Source organism: Manacus candei, unplaced genomic scaffold, assembly GCF_025592945.1.
Source record: "Manacus candei isolate 608988 ecotype Guabito, Panama unplaced genomic scaffold, ASM2559294v1 h1tg000089l, whole genome shotgun sequence".
Lineage (NCBI taxonomy): Eukaryota > Metazoa > Chordata > Aves > Passeriformes > Pipridae > Manacus > Manacus candei.
Window position 1 is genome coordinate 1,580,646 of NW_026138137.1, and position 15,838 is coordinate 1,596,483.

The 15,838-nt window shown below is 36.3% G+C and overlaps 1 protein-coding gene across 1 annotated transcript in view; it reads left to right on the forward strand.

Annotated features, from left to right (window-relative positions):
* Positions 1-15,838, forward strand: part of PTPRN2 (protein tyrosine phosphatase receptor type N2) — a 643,008-nt gene that overhangs the window by 267,811 nt on the left and 359,359 nt on the right. Inside the window, exon 10 of the mRNA XM_051812861.1 lies at positions 2,033-2,119. Within this exon, the coding sequence (XP_051668821.1) occupies positions 2,033-2,119 (87 nt within the window). The remainder of the gene's footprint in view (positions 1-2,032; positions 2,120-15,838) is intronic.

The following is a 15,838-nucleotide window of genomic DNA, read 5'->3' on the forward strand; positions in this document are numbered from 1 at the left end:
CTTCCAGCACCATTTTCTCTCCCATTTTCCCTCCAGCATCACTTCTGGCTTGCAGCGCTCAAATGCTCTGATTACATCCCCAATTTACTGATACTGCAGTGGCTTGGTGCAACATATCTTGGTTTTGAAGCTGGGGAGTGTTTTTTCAGGGGAGGAGGGGGAAGCAGGGAGTAGAAGGTTGAGCTTTTACAAATGAGGCTCCCTTGGTAAAAAACCCTCACCAATGTACACAATAGTCTTTGCCTGCATCAGACTTGCTATTACAGTAAAAGCCCACTTGCTGACACCAATCATTCCTGTAAAATTTAAGGCAACATCTTCGGGAGAAAAGATTTAATTAACACATAAACCCCAGAGTCACTATGACAATCTGCTTTCATGGTGATGGGAATGATCACATTTTTACCCACTGTCAATCCTTGAAATATAAGGGTTTTATGAATAATCTATAGTACATTTTTTTCCTTGCAGAATCAATCAGATTCTTTTGTTACTTTCACACAAGAACATTTCTGTCTTAGACATCTAGAAAAACTCTAAATTTATCTGGTGCCTTGAGGGGCTACCTCTGCTTGTGTGACAGGAGGTCTCTTGAGCATTTTGGGTTAGAAGCATGAAGGGAGGCTGAGCAATTCCATCCTAACCAAGATCCACATGAGACATACCATTATTTAAATAGTGGTGCCCTTAGGGCAGTGTATGCAGAACCCAGTGCAAAAAAAAACCAAAACAAACAAAAAATCACCAAAAAACAACCAAAAAAACCAGTGCTCATTGCAGACAATAAATAAAATGGTGGCAATGATTACCATGATGTAAAATTAGATTCAAAAACTTTAACTGTGAGGCAGAAATAATGACCTTTGTAAAAAGCTTTGAAAAAAAAAATGTCCCCTTAGTCCAATTGAAAAGATTGTGTCTAATACTACACACTTTCTTTTGACACCTTCTTCTCCTACCCGTTATATATCCTTGAAGGAAAAAATACAGAACCTTTTTTCCCCTGGGTTACATCAAAGTTGCTTCTTCATTACCGTGGCATAAGCTAGATTAGCTTGTAAGGTTTAATTTTATGATCTTTGGGGCTTTAACATTGTTGAGAATAAATCTACGATCACCACTTAGACAGAGAATGTTGCATATATTGTTTTCACTGGACATTGTTATAGAATTTCTGTATCCTTTTATTTCCTTAATAATTTTTATATGGTTCCATAGAACTGAACTACATCTAAGCAAGCTATGATCTCTATATTAGGGTTGGAATGTTCTTAATGCATCTTTAGAGTCGTAACAACTCTAATAACCTGAAATTTTTGCAAATATAAATTTTGCATCTAGATAAGTGCTTTTTAAAATGATAGCAGTCTTCTTGTGTTAGGCTTGATTGCAACCTGTTTTCTAAATTAAAAAATGTAAATGTGGCATTGACAAAGGTTAAAAAGATTTAAAGGGAGTTCTGTCAGCAGTGTATGCACACACTAAGCTAAATCCTATGTATCTAATCAGTGTCCTCTGGACTGTGTGCCTTGCTCCATTGTTTACTTTCAAATCCATAATAATTTTGTATCCTTTCACTGGGCAAAGATTCATTTTAAAAACTAATGAATTTAAAAATACGCTTTTCCCTTGTCCATTTGATACTGAGCCTGCAATTTGACTTTCATTGTTTGTTTCCCTCCCTGTCTCGTCAATCCTTTTCTTTCTTTCTGTCCTTTTACTTTATTACATTTTTTATTGAGGACTGAGATGAACTGGTTGCTGCATCATGGGCCCATTACACTTCCTAACAATTCCATTTACACCTTATTGTTTGTCTTATTGCTGGAAAATTCAGGTGATTCATCATGCCTGAAGAAGCACCTGATCCCAATTCCCTTGATATCACGATCACTATGTGACAGGAATACAGTTAGTGGTGGCTTTCAGGCTCAAAGAGGCCAAGGTGATAACTCTTTTGGGACCTTTAGCCTCTCAAGTATTGATGAGTTCCATTTTTGTAATGTTCTGTTTTCTTGCTCCCTTTCAACAGCCCCCTGAGTGTGGAAAAGGGCTTGGAGTTAATAAAGGAAGTGGCAGATCTCCTGAAGCTGCAGATGAGTGTCTTCGATGATGTCAAGTATGTACATGGAATTTGCTCCTTTTTATTTGATTTGATTTCTCATTATTTTTGAATAGTTTGTCTTACAAGGAGATATGTGCTCTTAAATGCCAAAATTAATGAGAATGTGCAAGAGGCAAAAGAGAGCATTGTGATGATCTTTGTAACGTTTCCTACACATAGGAACAAATTATTTTGAAAGAATTATAAAGACTGAAACTTTTCTGTGCTTTCATAGGGAAAAATAATCTGTTCAAAGTGCTGTTAAAATATTACCAACCTTATGTAAAAGCTTCTAGGTAAGGAAAGTCTTGTGAAGGGTCATTATACCCAGCATTGCCGAGGGGAAAAGTTACATCACAGATGAATAAAGAATTTGAGTCCCTGGCTTTGAATCTGGCACATGGCACCCTGGGTCGTGCTGCTTGGTCAGCTACTTTAATTTAAAAAGTCACAGGGAGTTCAACTATGTTGAGCTACTGTTTTTCCTCCTATGATTCATACTGATGGATGCTCTGCATGTTAATGTCATGAACTAGGAGGTTATGGATCTGCCATGTCCAGTAAAGAGCTTCAGAGTGAGGATTTTCTGAAAGCATTTTGTAGGAACATTTACTTCACAAAACTTCATTCTTTCTTTATGAAACAGAAAATAAAAGTAGTTTGATATAAAAGGAATGGCAAAGAAGGGTGAGCTGTGGGAGGGTTTCAACAACTTGCTGGAAAGAGCCACATCTTGGGTGCACAGAAAATGACTGATGTCCAGGTAGCCTGTGTTTCAGTGGGCTTGGGACTGCTTGCTTTGGCCCATGGGTTGGGTTGTTGAAGTGCAGAGTCTTTCTCAGCCTCACTTGTGCTGACATCAGCTTTTGTTTAACTTTCAGTTGCAGAATTCATTGTTTAATGCTCTAAGTCATAGTCTGATGATGTTTCATCTATAGTGGAAGTGTTTATTCTTAATTGGAAATAAAATTCTACCCCTTTTATTACTGTATATGTATGGAAAAATAGACTACTGGGGAAAAAAATCTTTTTAGAAACCTGAAAAATACCAGACACATTGACTTTAATTATTGAGAAGGAAAATAATCCCATATTTGTTTGCTTTGTTTGATGAATTTTTTCGGTTGTATTTCATGAAATACATTTTTATGAAAACTGGGTTTTTAAATTACAAATCTTGATGATATTCTATTATCTTCCCTGTAAAGAGAATTTGCATCCTTGACTTTGAACACTAGCAGATAAACTACTGCACATTTAAAGGAGTAATCCCATGGAACAATTCGTCTGCTGGAATCAGCGGGTTCTGCATCATTAACTTCATTCATTCACAGTACAAGAGCACTTTCACCTACCTTTCTGATTGTTAGTATAAAACCTTTTGGTTATTTTTTATCATTTGATAAATCACAACAACATTGCAACTGGTAGACTGTAGATTCATTCTCTAATGAAAAATATCCCTCCAGAAATATGGCTAGCTATGATCAACCTTTTCTTTATTTTAATGTGCAAAATTGGGAAGCTGGTTATTTTGCATCTATCAATATGCAGTGATATGACTGTACTGAAAGTACCTGTACAGTCAGTATCTTAAAAGTATGTTATGAGTTACAGTAACTCCAAACACAACTGAGAATTCTATTTGTACAGCGTTTTTATCACTTTGCCTTTTTAAATGATCTATAAATCTGTGAAAGGTTATCCTGAATCTCAGATTAGTGAGAATTCGTCCATAATAAATTTTCTTTGTCCAAGAGAATGAGACGCTTTGACTCAGGTTAAACCCATGAAATACTGAGGAAATGTGGAGCTGTAGATAGAACAGCAGTAGAGTCTCTAGAAAAAGGCCTTGCCGAGAAAAGGGTTAACAATTTTTGGATTTGTTGTTTTCTTATCACTGCATCACTATCTGGAAAACAGTGTGAGTTTGAGGACTCTGGTTAGCTTCTGAGTGGCCTCATGGACAAGAGTTTCAGGAAAAGCTTGATGCTGTGTCATATCCACAACTGGCATATCAAAGTGTGAGAATGAGGTCTTTCAGAAAATATGTTTTCTACTTGGGCTTTGGAATCATGGGTGATTTGCATTATTTTATTTCACTGGCAACTAAAAGTATTCTTTTTCTTAGAGATTCATTTTTTTAAAATATGGAGAATTTATGTAGAAAAGACTACCAGTAAGGGGGAGGATGAAGGATTTATAAAAGGGGAGGGAATTTGTTGTACTAACCTACTTTGAACTTTGACCTGAGTATTTGCTTGGTCTAAAATTCTCAGTTCTCTCTTTTCTCTCCAAGAATTCCTAATGGTTCGAAAGTAACAGCTTAGACTTGGATTTTTTTAGATCCTTGCAGAGATTTCAGAGTAAACACATGTTAATGAGGATAATGGGGTTAATTTGAGAGTGTAGACAAAGTCATCACATCAAATTGGAATAGTGTAAGAAGAACTGAGGAGAGAGGGCAAGTGGTGAGTTCTCTTAAGGCTCTTTAAAGTCTCAGTTAAGAGTTTCTTGCCCTTTTCTCTGAAAAAAAATACATTAAAGAGACTTCACTAAAAAATTACTGCCTTTAGTTAGTTTTGTCTGCAAATATCTTTCACTCTTCCCTATATATTGCTATGGATTCCTATCAATTCCCCCTGTTAGCTCTTGATTAGTTGATGCATGGTTGTAATCAGCTTATCTTATCTTCTGTCTTTCACAATCCTGCCAACTTTAACTGATAGCCTTCAATTCACAGTATAGCCTCAGGCTTGACTTCCAGAGCACTCAGTCCACTTCTTCAGCTGATTTGTTGTCAAGTTTGCATTGACATAAACTTTGCTCACCCTGGGAAGCAGATGAGTGGGAATAGATTTAGGGGATTCGTAATTAGAAATATTTCAACGTTGAAAAAAAGATCCAACATGTTAGTTGTCACTTTTGGACACAGCCTGAATCTTTATGGAAGTAATAGTTATGCTTAATATGTTTTGTTAATGGTTATGTAGCTGTCAAATAAATTCCATTATTTCTTATTACATCATTAGAGACCATTAAAAGGATATTAGCATGCTGATGTAATTATGCAAGCAGACGTAAAATGACTATAGTTATGATTTTATAATCTAATTATCGGTGTCCAATGCCCCTGGTGATTGATTGTTGGACTGGTATCATGGATTGAAGTCAGATGGGTAGTAATGTTAGGAGGGTTTGTACCTATTTAAAAAAATATTATGACTTTGCAATCTGCAACATTGACCTTCTTCATGTAATTGCAGTTCTTCAGATGTTATAGAATAGACTTACAAACATGAGACTTTATCAAAAAACATCCAAATACAATAAAAATACCAAACTCTGTAAGCTCACCTTTGAAGGTAGTAGAAAGGATGCTTAGAATTAAAACTCAAAGCCACTGATTAGAACATAGATGACTTATTTGGTTTCTGATGGGAATACAAATTATTTCCAGATTTTTATTTAATGTTCTCATATTTGGGGTATTTACTGAGAACTTTGCTAAGGAGAGTTTTCAGCTCTGGTTTTGTACAGAAAGAAAACAGATTATTCTGATTTCATCGTATTTCAGACCTTATATCCTACCATTCTCAGCCTCCAGTTAAGAGTTAGATTTTCACCGAATATTGCATTCTCTCTAGACTGATATGATTTTCACAATTGCTATTGAAGGCCTTTCCCTCTAGGTGTCTCTTTTTTCCCCATTTTGTTCTGCTTTAACTTCCTCCACCCATTCATCTTAATGGCATCTTTGTCATTTTTGCCTTCGAATATACTTCAACTCAGTACTCAAAGAACTGTCCTTTCAGGAGATGTGATAACTTGACTAACGTTTCCATTTCCATATATAATTTTTCAGTGGAAAACCGGTATCAGAGCACTTTATATTCATTCCATAAAATTGCATTAATCTCTATATGCTGCTGTTGTTTTGAAGTGTAACAATTGACTATATGTGAGCATATAATCTAGATATATAATGTTGGGAATGAACAGGATACTTAGGCTACATTTCAGATGGTAATATAAATAGATTTTTCAAGTTGAAAAAGCTGATTCTGGTTATCTAATATAATGTCCTTGATTGCAAAGCCATAACATTTAACCAGTCTTCCCCTATCATGAATGGTTTGTTGCATCTATATTATACATCCAAAGCTAAGTTAAAAAACCAAATCACTCATCTTTCAGAGTCTAAAGCTCCAACACCCAGGATTAAGGTTGGTCAGCTTTCACCTGACAGTGCTCCCTACCCACACTGAGGCTACAGATAATTCAGTGCTTTAATTGAATAGCTTATTATACAAAAAATGAAAATTCAGGTAACTGAAGGTATGTAGGGAAACTGTATGAAGACTTCAGCTGAAAAATACCTTTAAAACTTTATAGCAGACACAGTAGGGTGGTCTGTGTTTTGAAAGGAAAATACTATAAATTCAAAGTAATTACTAGTTTCAAAATTTAACGGTTAGTCTTATAAGGAAGATGCTTTTATTTTAGTGATAATAATAAACAAAAATTTGACTTTGGTCTGAACTCAAGCCATTTTTTCTTAAATTTTTTGTTTGTTCAGGTGACTAATCTTTTGAACAACTCTACTTATGATACAGTCCTGAAATATTCAGTCATATCTATATATTTTTCTGCAGCTATCTGTACTATCCACAGCAGAAAAAAGATTACTTGGTTAATGAGTAGCTTTTCAATGTTTCATTTTATTTTCATTGTTCAGTGTGTGAGTTCAGGTTTTATTTGTTGCAGTCTATTCAAATTCTGCTTTAAGGTCAGAAATCCCATTTCCTTCTGCTTTGGTTTAGTTTTTTTCCCTGTGGTGCTCTTCAGTACACTACCAAAATGCTTGACAAATGTGAAGCAATATATTTAACTCATATGATATATGGGGTTTTATTAGGACCACACATAGCTGGAGTTATGCATGAAAAGATTACTGTCAAAGCATTTGCCAATACGTGTCCAGTGTGATGTCTCATAGTATACCTTGTTCAGCCTCTTCTGCAAAGAACTTCACTGACTGAGATCCCATTACCTTCAATTACCATCCTGAGCATTCAGCAGTCCCAGAAGTCAACTCTCAGTTCAGACAATGCTATTTGGCCTCTAAAATAAATAAATAAATTCCTGAAATGATCTGGCTTTGAATGAACTGAGTCTGAGTCTGAATCTGAAGTGGATGGTGTCAGCAGAATTCAAAGTAACAGTAGGACCTACATCTTCATAGTTCCATACCTTATGTGCAACATACCTTCTGAAGTCTGATAAAATTGAAATTAAGGCCCCTGAAAATATTGGTCTTCTCTACTGCTTGACCATCATTCATCTGATGGTCAGGGATCCTACTGAAAAAATAGTTTGAAAAGAAAGATTGCATTTCTACAAATGAAATGCCAACTAAAGTGGCATTAAGTAAACAGTGATTCTAACAAAAGCTTGAATTTGGAAGGCTTATCATGAGGGCAGTTACAAGCACATTCTTGCCACACTTCAAATCTCTGTTTCCAAGCAGTGGGGTTAGAGACACTTTGCACCCCCTTTTCAAAGAAAAGGCCTTACACAACCAAACATTACCTGTCATTATCCTTATTCTTAGGAAGAGCTGAAACGGTTGGTTTGGAACAAATACAATTTGAAAAGCCAGCCAACCATCCCAGTGAAAAGAACTTGAAGTGAGGAAGACGTCTGAAAATCAAACCAAGTGGTGGAAGTTTGGAGAAGCTTTAAACGCGTTCAAATCGGAAGTGTTGGGCAGGCAGGCTGATGAGTGGAGGTTCCAACCTCACCTATTATGAACGTGCATTGGCTATAGTGTCCTAATCATGCCATGTAGGTTTTGTTCATTGTTTGTCATGTTATTTTTATAACACCTGAAAAATTCAATCAACCAGTTAATCACATTCAGTCATCCAGAACCTAAACCCTGGAACAATACTTGGTATTTTCACTTCACCGTGCTGATGTATTATGACATCTGGTGTATGTATGTTCTAAATGTGAACATCTCAGGAAATTATTGAGAAGCAGAATAGTGTGAGGGAGGATAATTTAACCACTGGGCAGTAGTGGGACAGGTAGCACAGTGTCTTATTAGGTTTGTATCTGCAGACTTCCCTCTACTGTGCAGATTCTCCATGACAGATTTCTCATTTATTTGGTGTGATTAATCTTTTCTTGTGTTGAATGTTGAACACCTGTGGATTACTATTCTTGCAAAATTTTTTTCTAGATTGACAAATTCTGGATTGTGCCATCTATGTCATTTAGATTTACTGAGAGAAATGTTCTATTGTTGTGCACATGGAAAACATATAGTTCATCCTGCTCCCCTTAAGATACTGTAGTATAAAATAGCAACAGATTGAATTTTTATTTCCATTCCACTTATTTTCCAGAAATTAAGCAAGATTTTTATTTCAATTGGAACCTGTGCTATTCTTAATCTTAGTAAAAAGATTCACCTTTCAAAAAACTTGAGCAGTACTTGTCATCTGTTCTCTGATTTTAACTAGCAAACCAACAGCCTATGGATATTTGACATAATCTTGTTTAAAATGTTGTAAAAGCATAACTCAGAAATAATGGAACCCCTTTTACTCAAACTTGACTTCTTCCACAGATTTAATGACTCTGGGAAACAAATTATCTGAAAAATGTACTGCTATAACTCATTGCATGCAGGCATTTATAGGAAATTACATTGTGCTTTCTGGTATATGTTGTCTTATTTGACAACTACTTTATAATATAAAGATACATCAGTTTTTAAAGGAATGATGATAAGGAAACAAAAAAAGGTGAAAGTTTCGACTCTGCATTTCCTTACTTAAAAATGTGTCAATTCACAACCTTAGCATTACATTAGTCTTGTGGCTTTTCCCCTAAGGTACAATATAATATATTTTGTATGCTTTTCTTTAATGAATGTGCACATAACCAAGATCATTCTGCCTTCTTCCCTGAACTTGCCTGCTAAAACAATATAAAAATCATTAAAATAACAAGAAGGATTTTGGCCTGCAGCATTTTATGAATTCTAGGTGACAAAAGAGAAAGACCATAAAAATCTAAGGGCATTCTTACAAATAGTATGTATGATGTTTGGCTTTTCATTACAACATTTCATCTCATTAAAACAGAGGGTTTACATTTGTGTAAGCAAAAGCAGAATGAATCTGGTTTACGGATACATTTCCATGAACTCATAGGTCCCTACTCAAGAGAGGGTTTTTGCAGATAAGTGACCTTCTGAAGTTTATCTTTTTGTAACTTCATATTTCTCTACTACTATCCTCCTGTGTGACTGAGAATGCTGTCATATTCCTTTTTTAATAAAATTAAAGTTAATAACATTGCAGGGTAGGCAGGATATATTCCTTTCTCTCAAGCAAGTCACGGAATATATGCCATTGCATTTCATTTATATAACATTTCACATATTATTAACAGGTAATAATTTCCATTCTACAGATGGGTAAATTGAAACTCAAGGCAGTTTGCTTCATTTTCCCTAAAATGGTACAGAATTTGGTGACAGATATGAGAATAGAAACAGAGCAATGTGATTCTCACTCTTGAACTAAAGCTTGGTTCACAAATAGAATTACTAATATTAGAAATGGAAAAAGATTATAATTCCTTAGAAGATATATGACAAAAGTATCTTACATCTATGTCTTTCCTGATCCTCCTGCCCTTGGCTACCTGATCCTCCTACATGTACAAATGCACTTTTTTCTTTCCTCTTTTTTGTGGCCTTGATGGTTGGATCGAATGAATATTACAGACCCACTGACCCAGCTCAGAAAGATAAATAATTGTTTTGCAGTATTTTTTACACACTAGCCAATAAATATTGTATATCTGGGTCAATGAGTTGCACCACAATGCTCCTGTGGAAAGGTTTCATTCCTTAAGAGCCATAAAGACAGTCAGAGCAAATACACATCTGTAAATGTATATGACTGAAAAAGCCCAAGAAATTCCACTTGCAGTGCCTCCCTTAAAAAGCAAGTATCTACCTCACAGCTGGCAGGGGAACCTCAAGAACAAATCTTCTAGTTGGTCCACTCAGAGCTAAAGGAGAAGCCAACAGGTTATTAAGAGGGCAAACAAGAGAGCTCTGGTTGTAGCACTCAGAGTTTTGTAGCCTTTTGAACTGAGACTATATCAAAATTTTGGGGTTTCTCTTTGGTTGTGCAGCCTAATCCTCATCAAAGAAATTTGTCCCTTACATGGATCCTATCAAAACTATGAGCGTGGTGAACCTGTACCTCTGCAACAATCCTAACATCTGAGCCATGCTCTTCATTAAGGAGTAAAAACCACTTGTGTAAACTGAGCATAAGGTGACTGTCATCCCAGCAGACAAATTTTACATGTGATTCCAGCTGACTCCATTAACAACACAGGTGTGCAGAGGGTAAGTAGACCTGAAGCAGGAAAATGCATTGAAAGCTTACTGGGTGAAAATTAAAAAATGTCTGCTATTTGTCGGTATAAAGGTAAAAAGAAAGAGAATGGAAATATAAATAGAATACGATTTTTATTTTTTCAAATGACATAAATTTTATCCTTTAGCTTAATCCTTGGGGAGTGAAAGAAAAATCACTGTACATTTAAGCAGCTTTTTGAGACCATTTTCCCACTCTCTCAGGGTCCAAACACTTTTTTTTTTACCATAAAAAATTATAGCACTTGTGTGGTTTGTTCTTTTAAATACTGTAATTAAGAACCTTATTTGCATGGCAGGCAAGGCTGGCAACTTTCATGTACTCAGCGTGGTGAAAATGTCAAGTTTCATGGCTTGTGACAGATTAATAGAAAAATTATTTTAAAACTCCGCAAATTATTCATAGATATTGAGTAATCATCAAAAGTTGCATTTTGTGAAGAATAAAAATAGGACAAACTGAGTGTAGCATCAATCTCTAAATTGAGTGTTGTCTCTTTTTTAAATCATTTAAATTGTAGGCTTAGCAAAATAATCTTCAGCTCAGATAAAGCAAGTTGTAAAATCTCTAAAATACTCTTTCATCGTCTTTTGCAGTGTAAATTAGGAGCAGTGTATTTAGCATGATTTTGATGCATAAAGATAAAATGATTAATATAAAATTAATGATTAAGGTAAAATAATTTAAATTCCATCTTTTAGAATTGGTGTCAGAGACCCATCAGACATGGACTGCTGTTGTTGGAGAGCATCCCTTTCTGGACCAGTCATCCTTTTTCTGTGACCTCACTCTTGAAATTACTCTAGTGACAGCAGCGTGTCAGCCAGAAGGCATTTCATTATTTGAACATCCAGTCGTGCCCTCTTCTCTCCCCCTGAAATGGTGCTCCATGCAGTCACTCCATGGCACTTATTCCAGGGGGAGAGAAGAGGGCATGACAAGGTGTCCAGGTACTCACCTAGTTTACGAAGGCTGTAGCTTGCAGAAGTAAACCTGAGCTGCAACCATCAAATCCAAACCCAAGTTTTGTTTCCATGTAGTTACATTTGCGGGACATGATTGCTCTGAAACTGCCAATCTATCTAATCTGGGTGGTGTATCTGTTACACCTCCCAGCCTGGTGAGAAAAACACTAATAAATGCAAGATAGGAAATCAACCACTAACTGCAGTTAATGTCCTTCCCTTTGCAGGGATTTTACTTTTCCATCTTTAGTTCCTGGTCATCATCAGACACCAGGTGTGATGGGAGTACAACTTTTGCTCTCCATGCCATGTGTAAAGTGCAGGACCAAATTTCTTTAGACAGTGTTGCAAACAAACAGTTCATGCTTAGTTTATATAGGATATAAATATAATACATAATATGTTATTGGCTGTATGTTCTGGAACCCTGTGCATCATTCTGCAGTTTAAGGAGCATGTTAAGAGTTTCCAGATTAGAGGTCATAAAGCTCAGTTTGCTAAAAGAGAAAAAGACATTTTTTTTTAATTGATCACTGGCTGTGCATACGTACCTGTCAATAGGAATGTCAGAATACATACAGCTGTACATTGACATTTGTGCAGTTCAGGTGCAAAGTGAACCAAATCTTTGAACAGTAAAGATATTAAAGAGTGAGAGATGTGTGCCTTTTTAGTATTAAGTTTGAATGATGATCAATAATTCTCTACTCAGTGGTTCAGGGGTGTTATTTTGTAGCAGGTCATCACAAGATATCCTTTGCAGCTTTCCTGAATCTTAGAAGCTTAGTCAGGCACCTGCTTATGTAATATAAATAAAGTATGATGCAATGCTTCACTAAATAAATTCTGGTCAACAGTTCTGGTCCAAAATGTTGGTGAAGCCTGAATTAAGTGGTCAATTGATTTACAGCTCATCTGACTATCAGGAGAAAAAAATAGCCAGTGTACACTTCTTAATCCATTTATGTACTATACGTCAATGTTCAGCTGAAATTTTCTGCCTTTGCTTTTCTCTGTAAATCATGTTGTATAAAAAAAACTGTGGTAGAAAAATGCTGCTTTTAATTATGTACTTTTCTCCATTAATTTGATTTGACATAAGTATGTTTATATACTTCTATATGTAACATATAACACATTTATAGCAGCAGGAACATTTTAAAATTTCCAAAATTGAGAAGGTGAAAAGAAGGCTTCATTGCAATATAAACAATGAACATAAGCTTCAAATTCCTAAACACAGAAAGAACAGAAATGTGTACACATTGCAAGTCATTAGTTCAAGCCCACCAAACGTTTCCTGAGACAATTACCTTCACTGCTATAAAATTTGCTTTGCACAGTCCTCTGGAGCGTTACTAATTGCTTTTCTTAACCTCCAGAGATTAAAGGATTTTGAAATGAACATATAGACAAGTAGAGACTTTAATTTCAAATCTAAGCTTTATTAAGGCAAGCTCTGTTTTATGAAATAGGGTCATTAAGAGAATGTTTCATGTTGGAAATATCCAATCCTAATCTCCTCATCTTCCTCCAGTCTTGAGAAATTGAACTCTGCCTGTATCTCTTAAAAATGCAGTGCCACCTCAACTCATTTCCATCTGGCATCAGCTCTATGTCTCATCTTCAAGAGTACACAGAACCATGTTGGCACTTGTTTCTCAAATCCTTTTCCACTAGGGGGTATGATAGACTGTGACTGTATCTCACAGTAAACCTTTGGTGTGATATTGTAATACTGAAGTACACACACACGAGGGAGAGGAATAGGCATGCAAAGCTTGGTACATAATTTATGGAGATTCAAATCCTGTCATTCATAAATATAATTATAACCTACGGCTTGAAAGTGATATGGACCTTGCCATATTGATCATGCTCCAGCTCTGTTTATTCAGATCATTCATTTGTTGACAGGGAAAATATAAGAAGAATGTTGTTAGTCGTAAAACAATTAATGAAAGGAGATACTTCTATTTTACACAAAGAATATTCTTTGTTTCTGTGTGTGTTGTACCCTCCCACCTTCAGATGAGAAATATAAACCCAAGGGGAGGGGATATTATTAAATCAGCAATCAACCTTCAAGTCATTTTGGTATAAACACTGTAATTATTTCATCTCTAGTAAACAGAATAAAAGACAACAGCACATAAGGGTGACAATTTGCAATATGCTTTGAATGTCTTTGTTAAAAAAAGCCCTATTATGACTGAAGGCAACATTACTGAAATTTAAAAAAAAAAAAAAGCAGAAGTTGTGACAGGCAACAGAGGAGGTAATTAGTCAGTAAATTTTGAGTAATAAATTTAGCAGGTCATTGCAACAGACATTACATTTTGTGTGGGGAGAAGTCACTGTTTATTAGCTGTGAAGCCAGGACTGCTTACCTTTATTCAAAAAATCATCCTAACAAAATGTAAGAAAAAAGTCCTTAGTGTGGTTACGATTGTATAGTCCAGATGCCTTCCAAAACTCCCAATCTTCTCTTACTTAGGTGGGTATAAGTTCATTTATATCAGAAGAGTCGACTACAAATTTGCATAGGTGCAACTGTAATAGCATACAGCTTGGGGGAGGGATAGACAAAAAAATATTGTTTTAATCACGTTTATGTAACATTTTTAATCTCAGTTGCAGCAGCTGTGTGTCTCAGATGTAGGTTAGGTTACCCCGGACGTTGTGGTTGCCTATCTGAGTGCTCTCCCCTCCCCAGCTGAGTGCTGGCTGATGTCAGCAGCCAGGAGGGATGCCTCTGCTCCCCCCAGCACCTCCCTCAGCTGTGGGAATGGTTTGTTTGCAATTCGTCAGGTCATAAACAAACGTGTGCACTTCAGCGAGCCTCTGTACTTAGAGCCTTGTAAAGACAATTGCAATTAATATGAGCGAGGCTTCAGAGGGTTTGACAGCCTCACAGAAAAGCAGCCTCATTTACCCGACTTAAAATTCCTGGTTAGGAACTATCAGGGGTGCATTTTATACATCTTGGAACCTTTTTTCAGGCTGGTTGACCTCTTGTTAAAAAGCCTTTAAAAAATATTTTGCAGTCAAATAATTACTGGTTTTGTTTAAATGTTCTCATCCGATACATAATGAACAGTGAGGAATTCCCCAAAGGGCATCTTTTGTTATTGAAATGTTTATTTATTGAGTGCTTTTGCCAGAAGCCCCCCATGAGAAAAATCTCATTTTATGAGCTCCTGAAGCAGTCAGTTCCCAAAACATCAGGCAGAAATGCAATTTTGACCAAGTAATCTCGAGGTCTTTTATTTTCTTTTAAATAAACAGAATGCCAAGGTGCAAAAAGTTGTGACAAGAGCTACTTTATTTTTTGTATTTTGTGAATATGCCTAGTGAAGTCATGCTGGTGTGGTGCTCAGGTGATTTCTTATGTACAAGAATTCAAAGGAAAACAATATCCCACAGAGCAACATATGAGTGGGTGTTTTAAATGATTCTGAGATTTATTCTTTCCTGGAAAATGATAGCATTAGCACAATAGCATCCCACTTGCATAAAGAATTTTTTTCCCCACTCTGTTTTTTGCTCTTTATTTCCTTGAGTAGTGAGGAGAAATGACAGTGTTTGTGGCAGCACATAAGTGGGCATGACTTGGATCCTCTCGTGTTCCTGGATTATCCAGCTGGAGTCACTAGAGAATAGTGCCATGGCTGCTGAAAGGCTTCACTGCTCGGAAATCCCTGTCTCTCACTGCCTGGGCTGGGTCTCTGAAATGATCCAGTTTTAATCTATGTGACTTTAATGACGCCAAGAAGTGCAGGGCTGCGGGGAGTGGGGCAGGGGAGAACGATGGGGATGAAGTGGGGAGTGGCCAAGAAATAGAAGAAAAACTCTCAAGTAAGGGAAGGAGGGCAGGAAACTTTTTATGTCTTTGCTGATAGAGCCAAAGTGTAACTACGTCGTGCTTGAAACTTTGTGTTCGTTCCAGGTTCTCAGCTATAATGGACTATGCAGTGAAGATTTGAGAAGAATGTCTAAAGTTTCCCCCCTCCATCTTTGTTATGCAACAGCTCTATACTGGGGTGATGCCTACTTATATTTAAAGCAGATTGCTCATTACCCTGCAAATATCTGAGCACCCAGAGAGAAATCAGCATTTCTCTTACGCTGGTAATGCAGAAAGGGCAGTAGTTATATTCAGTGTTTGGTATCCTGAAATTCCTAGGTGCATTTTGTAGTTGATTATCCCAGTATTAGTGACAGAACTGGGGAAAAGCCTGGAATTTTGTAAAGCAGTTATCTCAAATAAAAAGTACTTTGCAATTGTTGAGTATTAT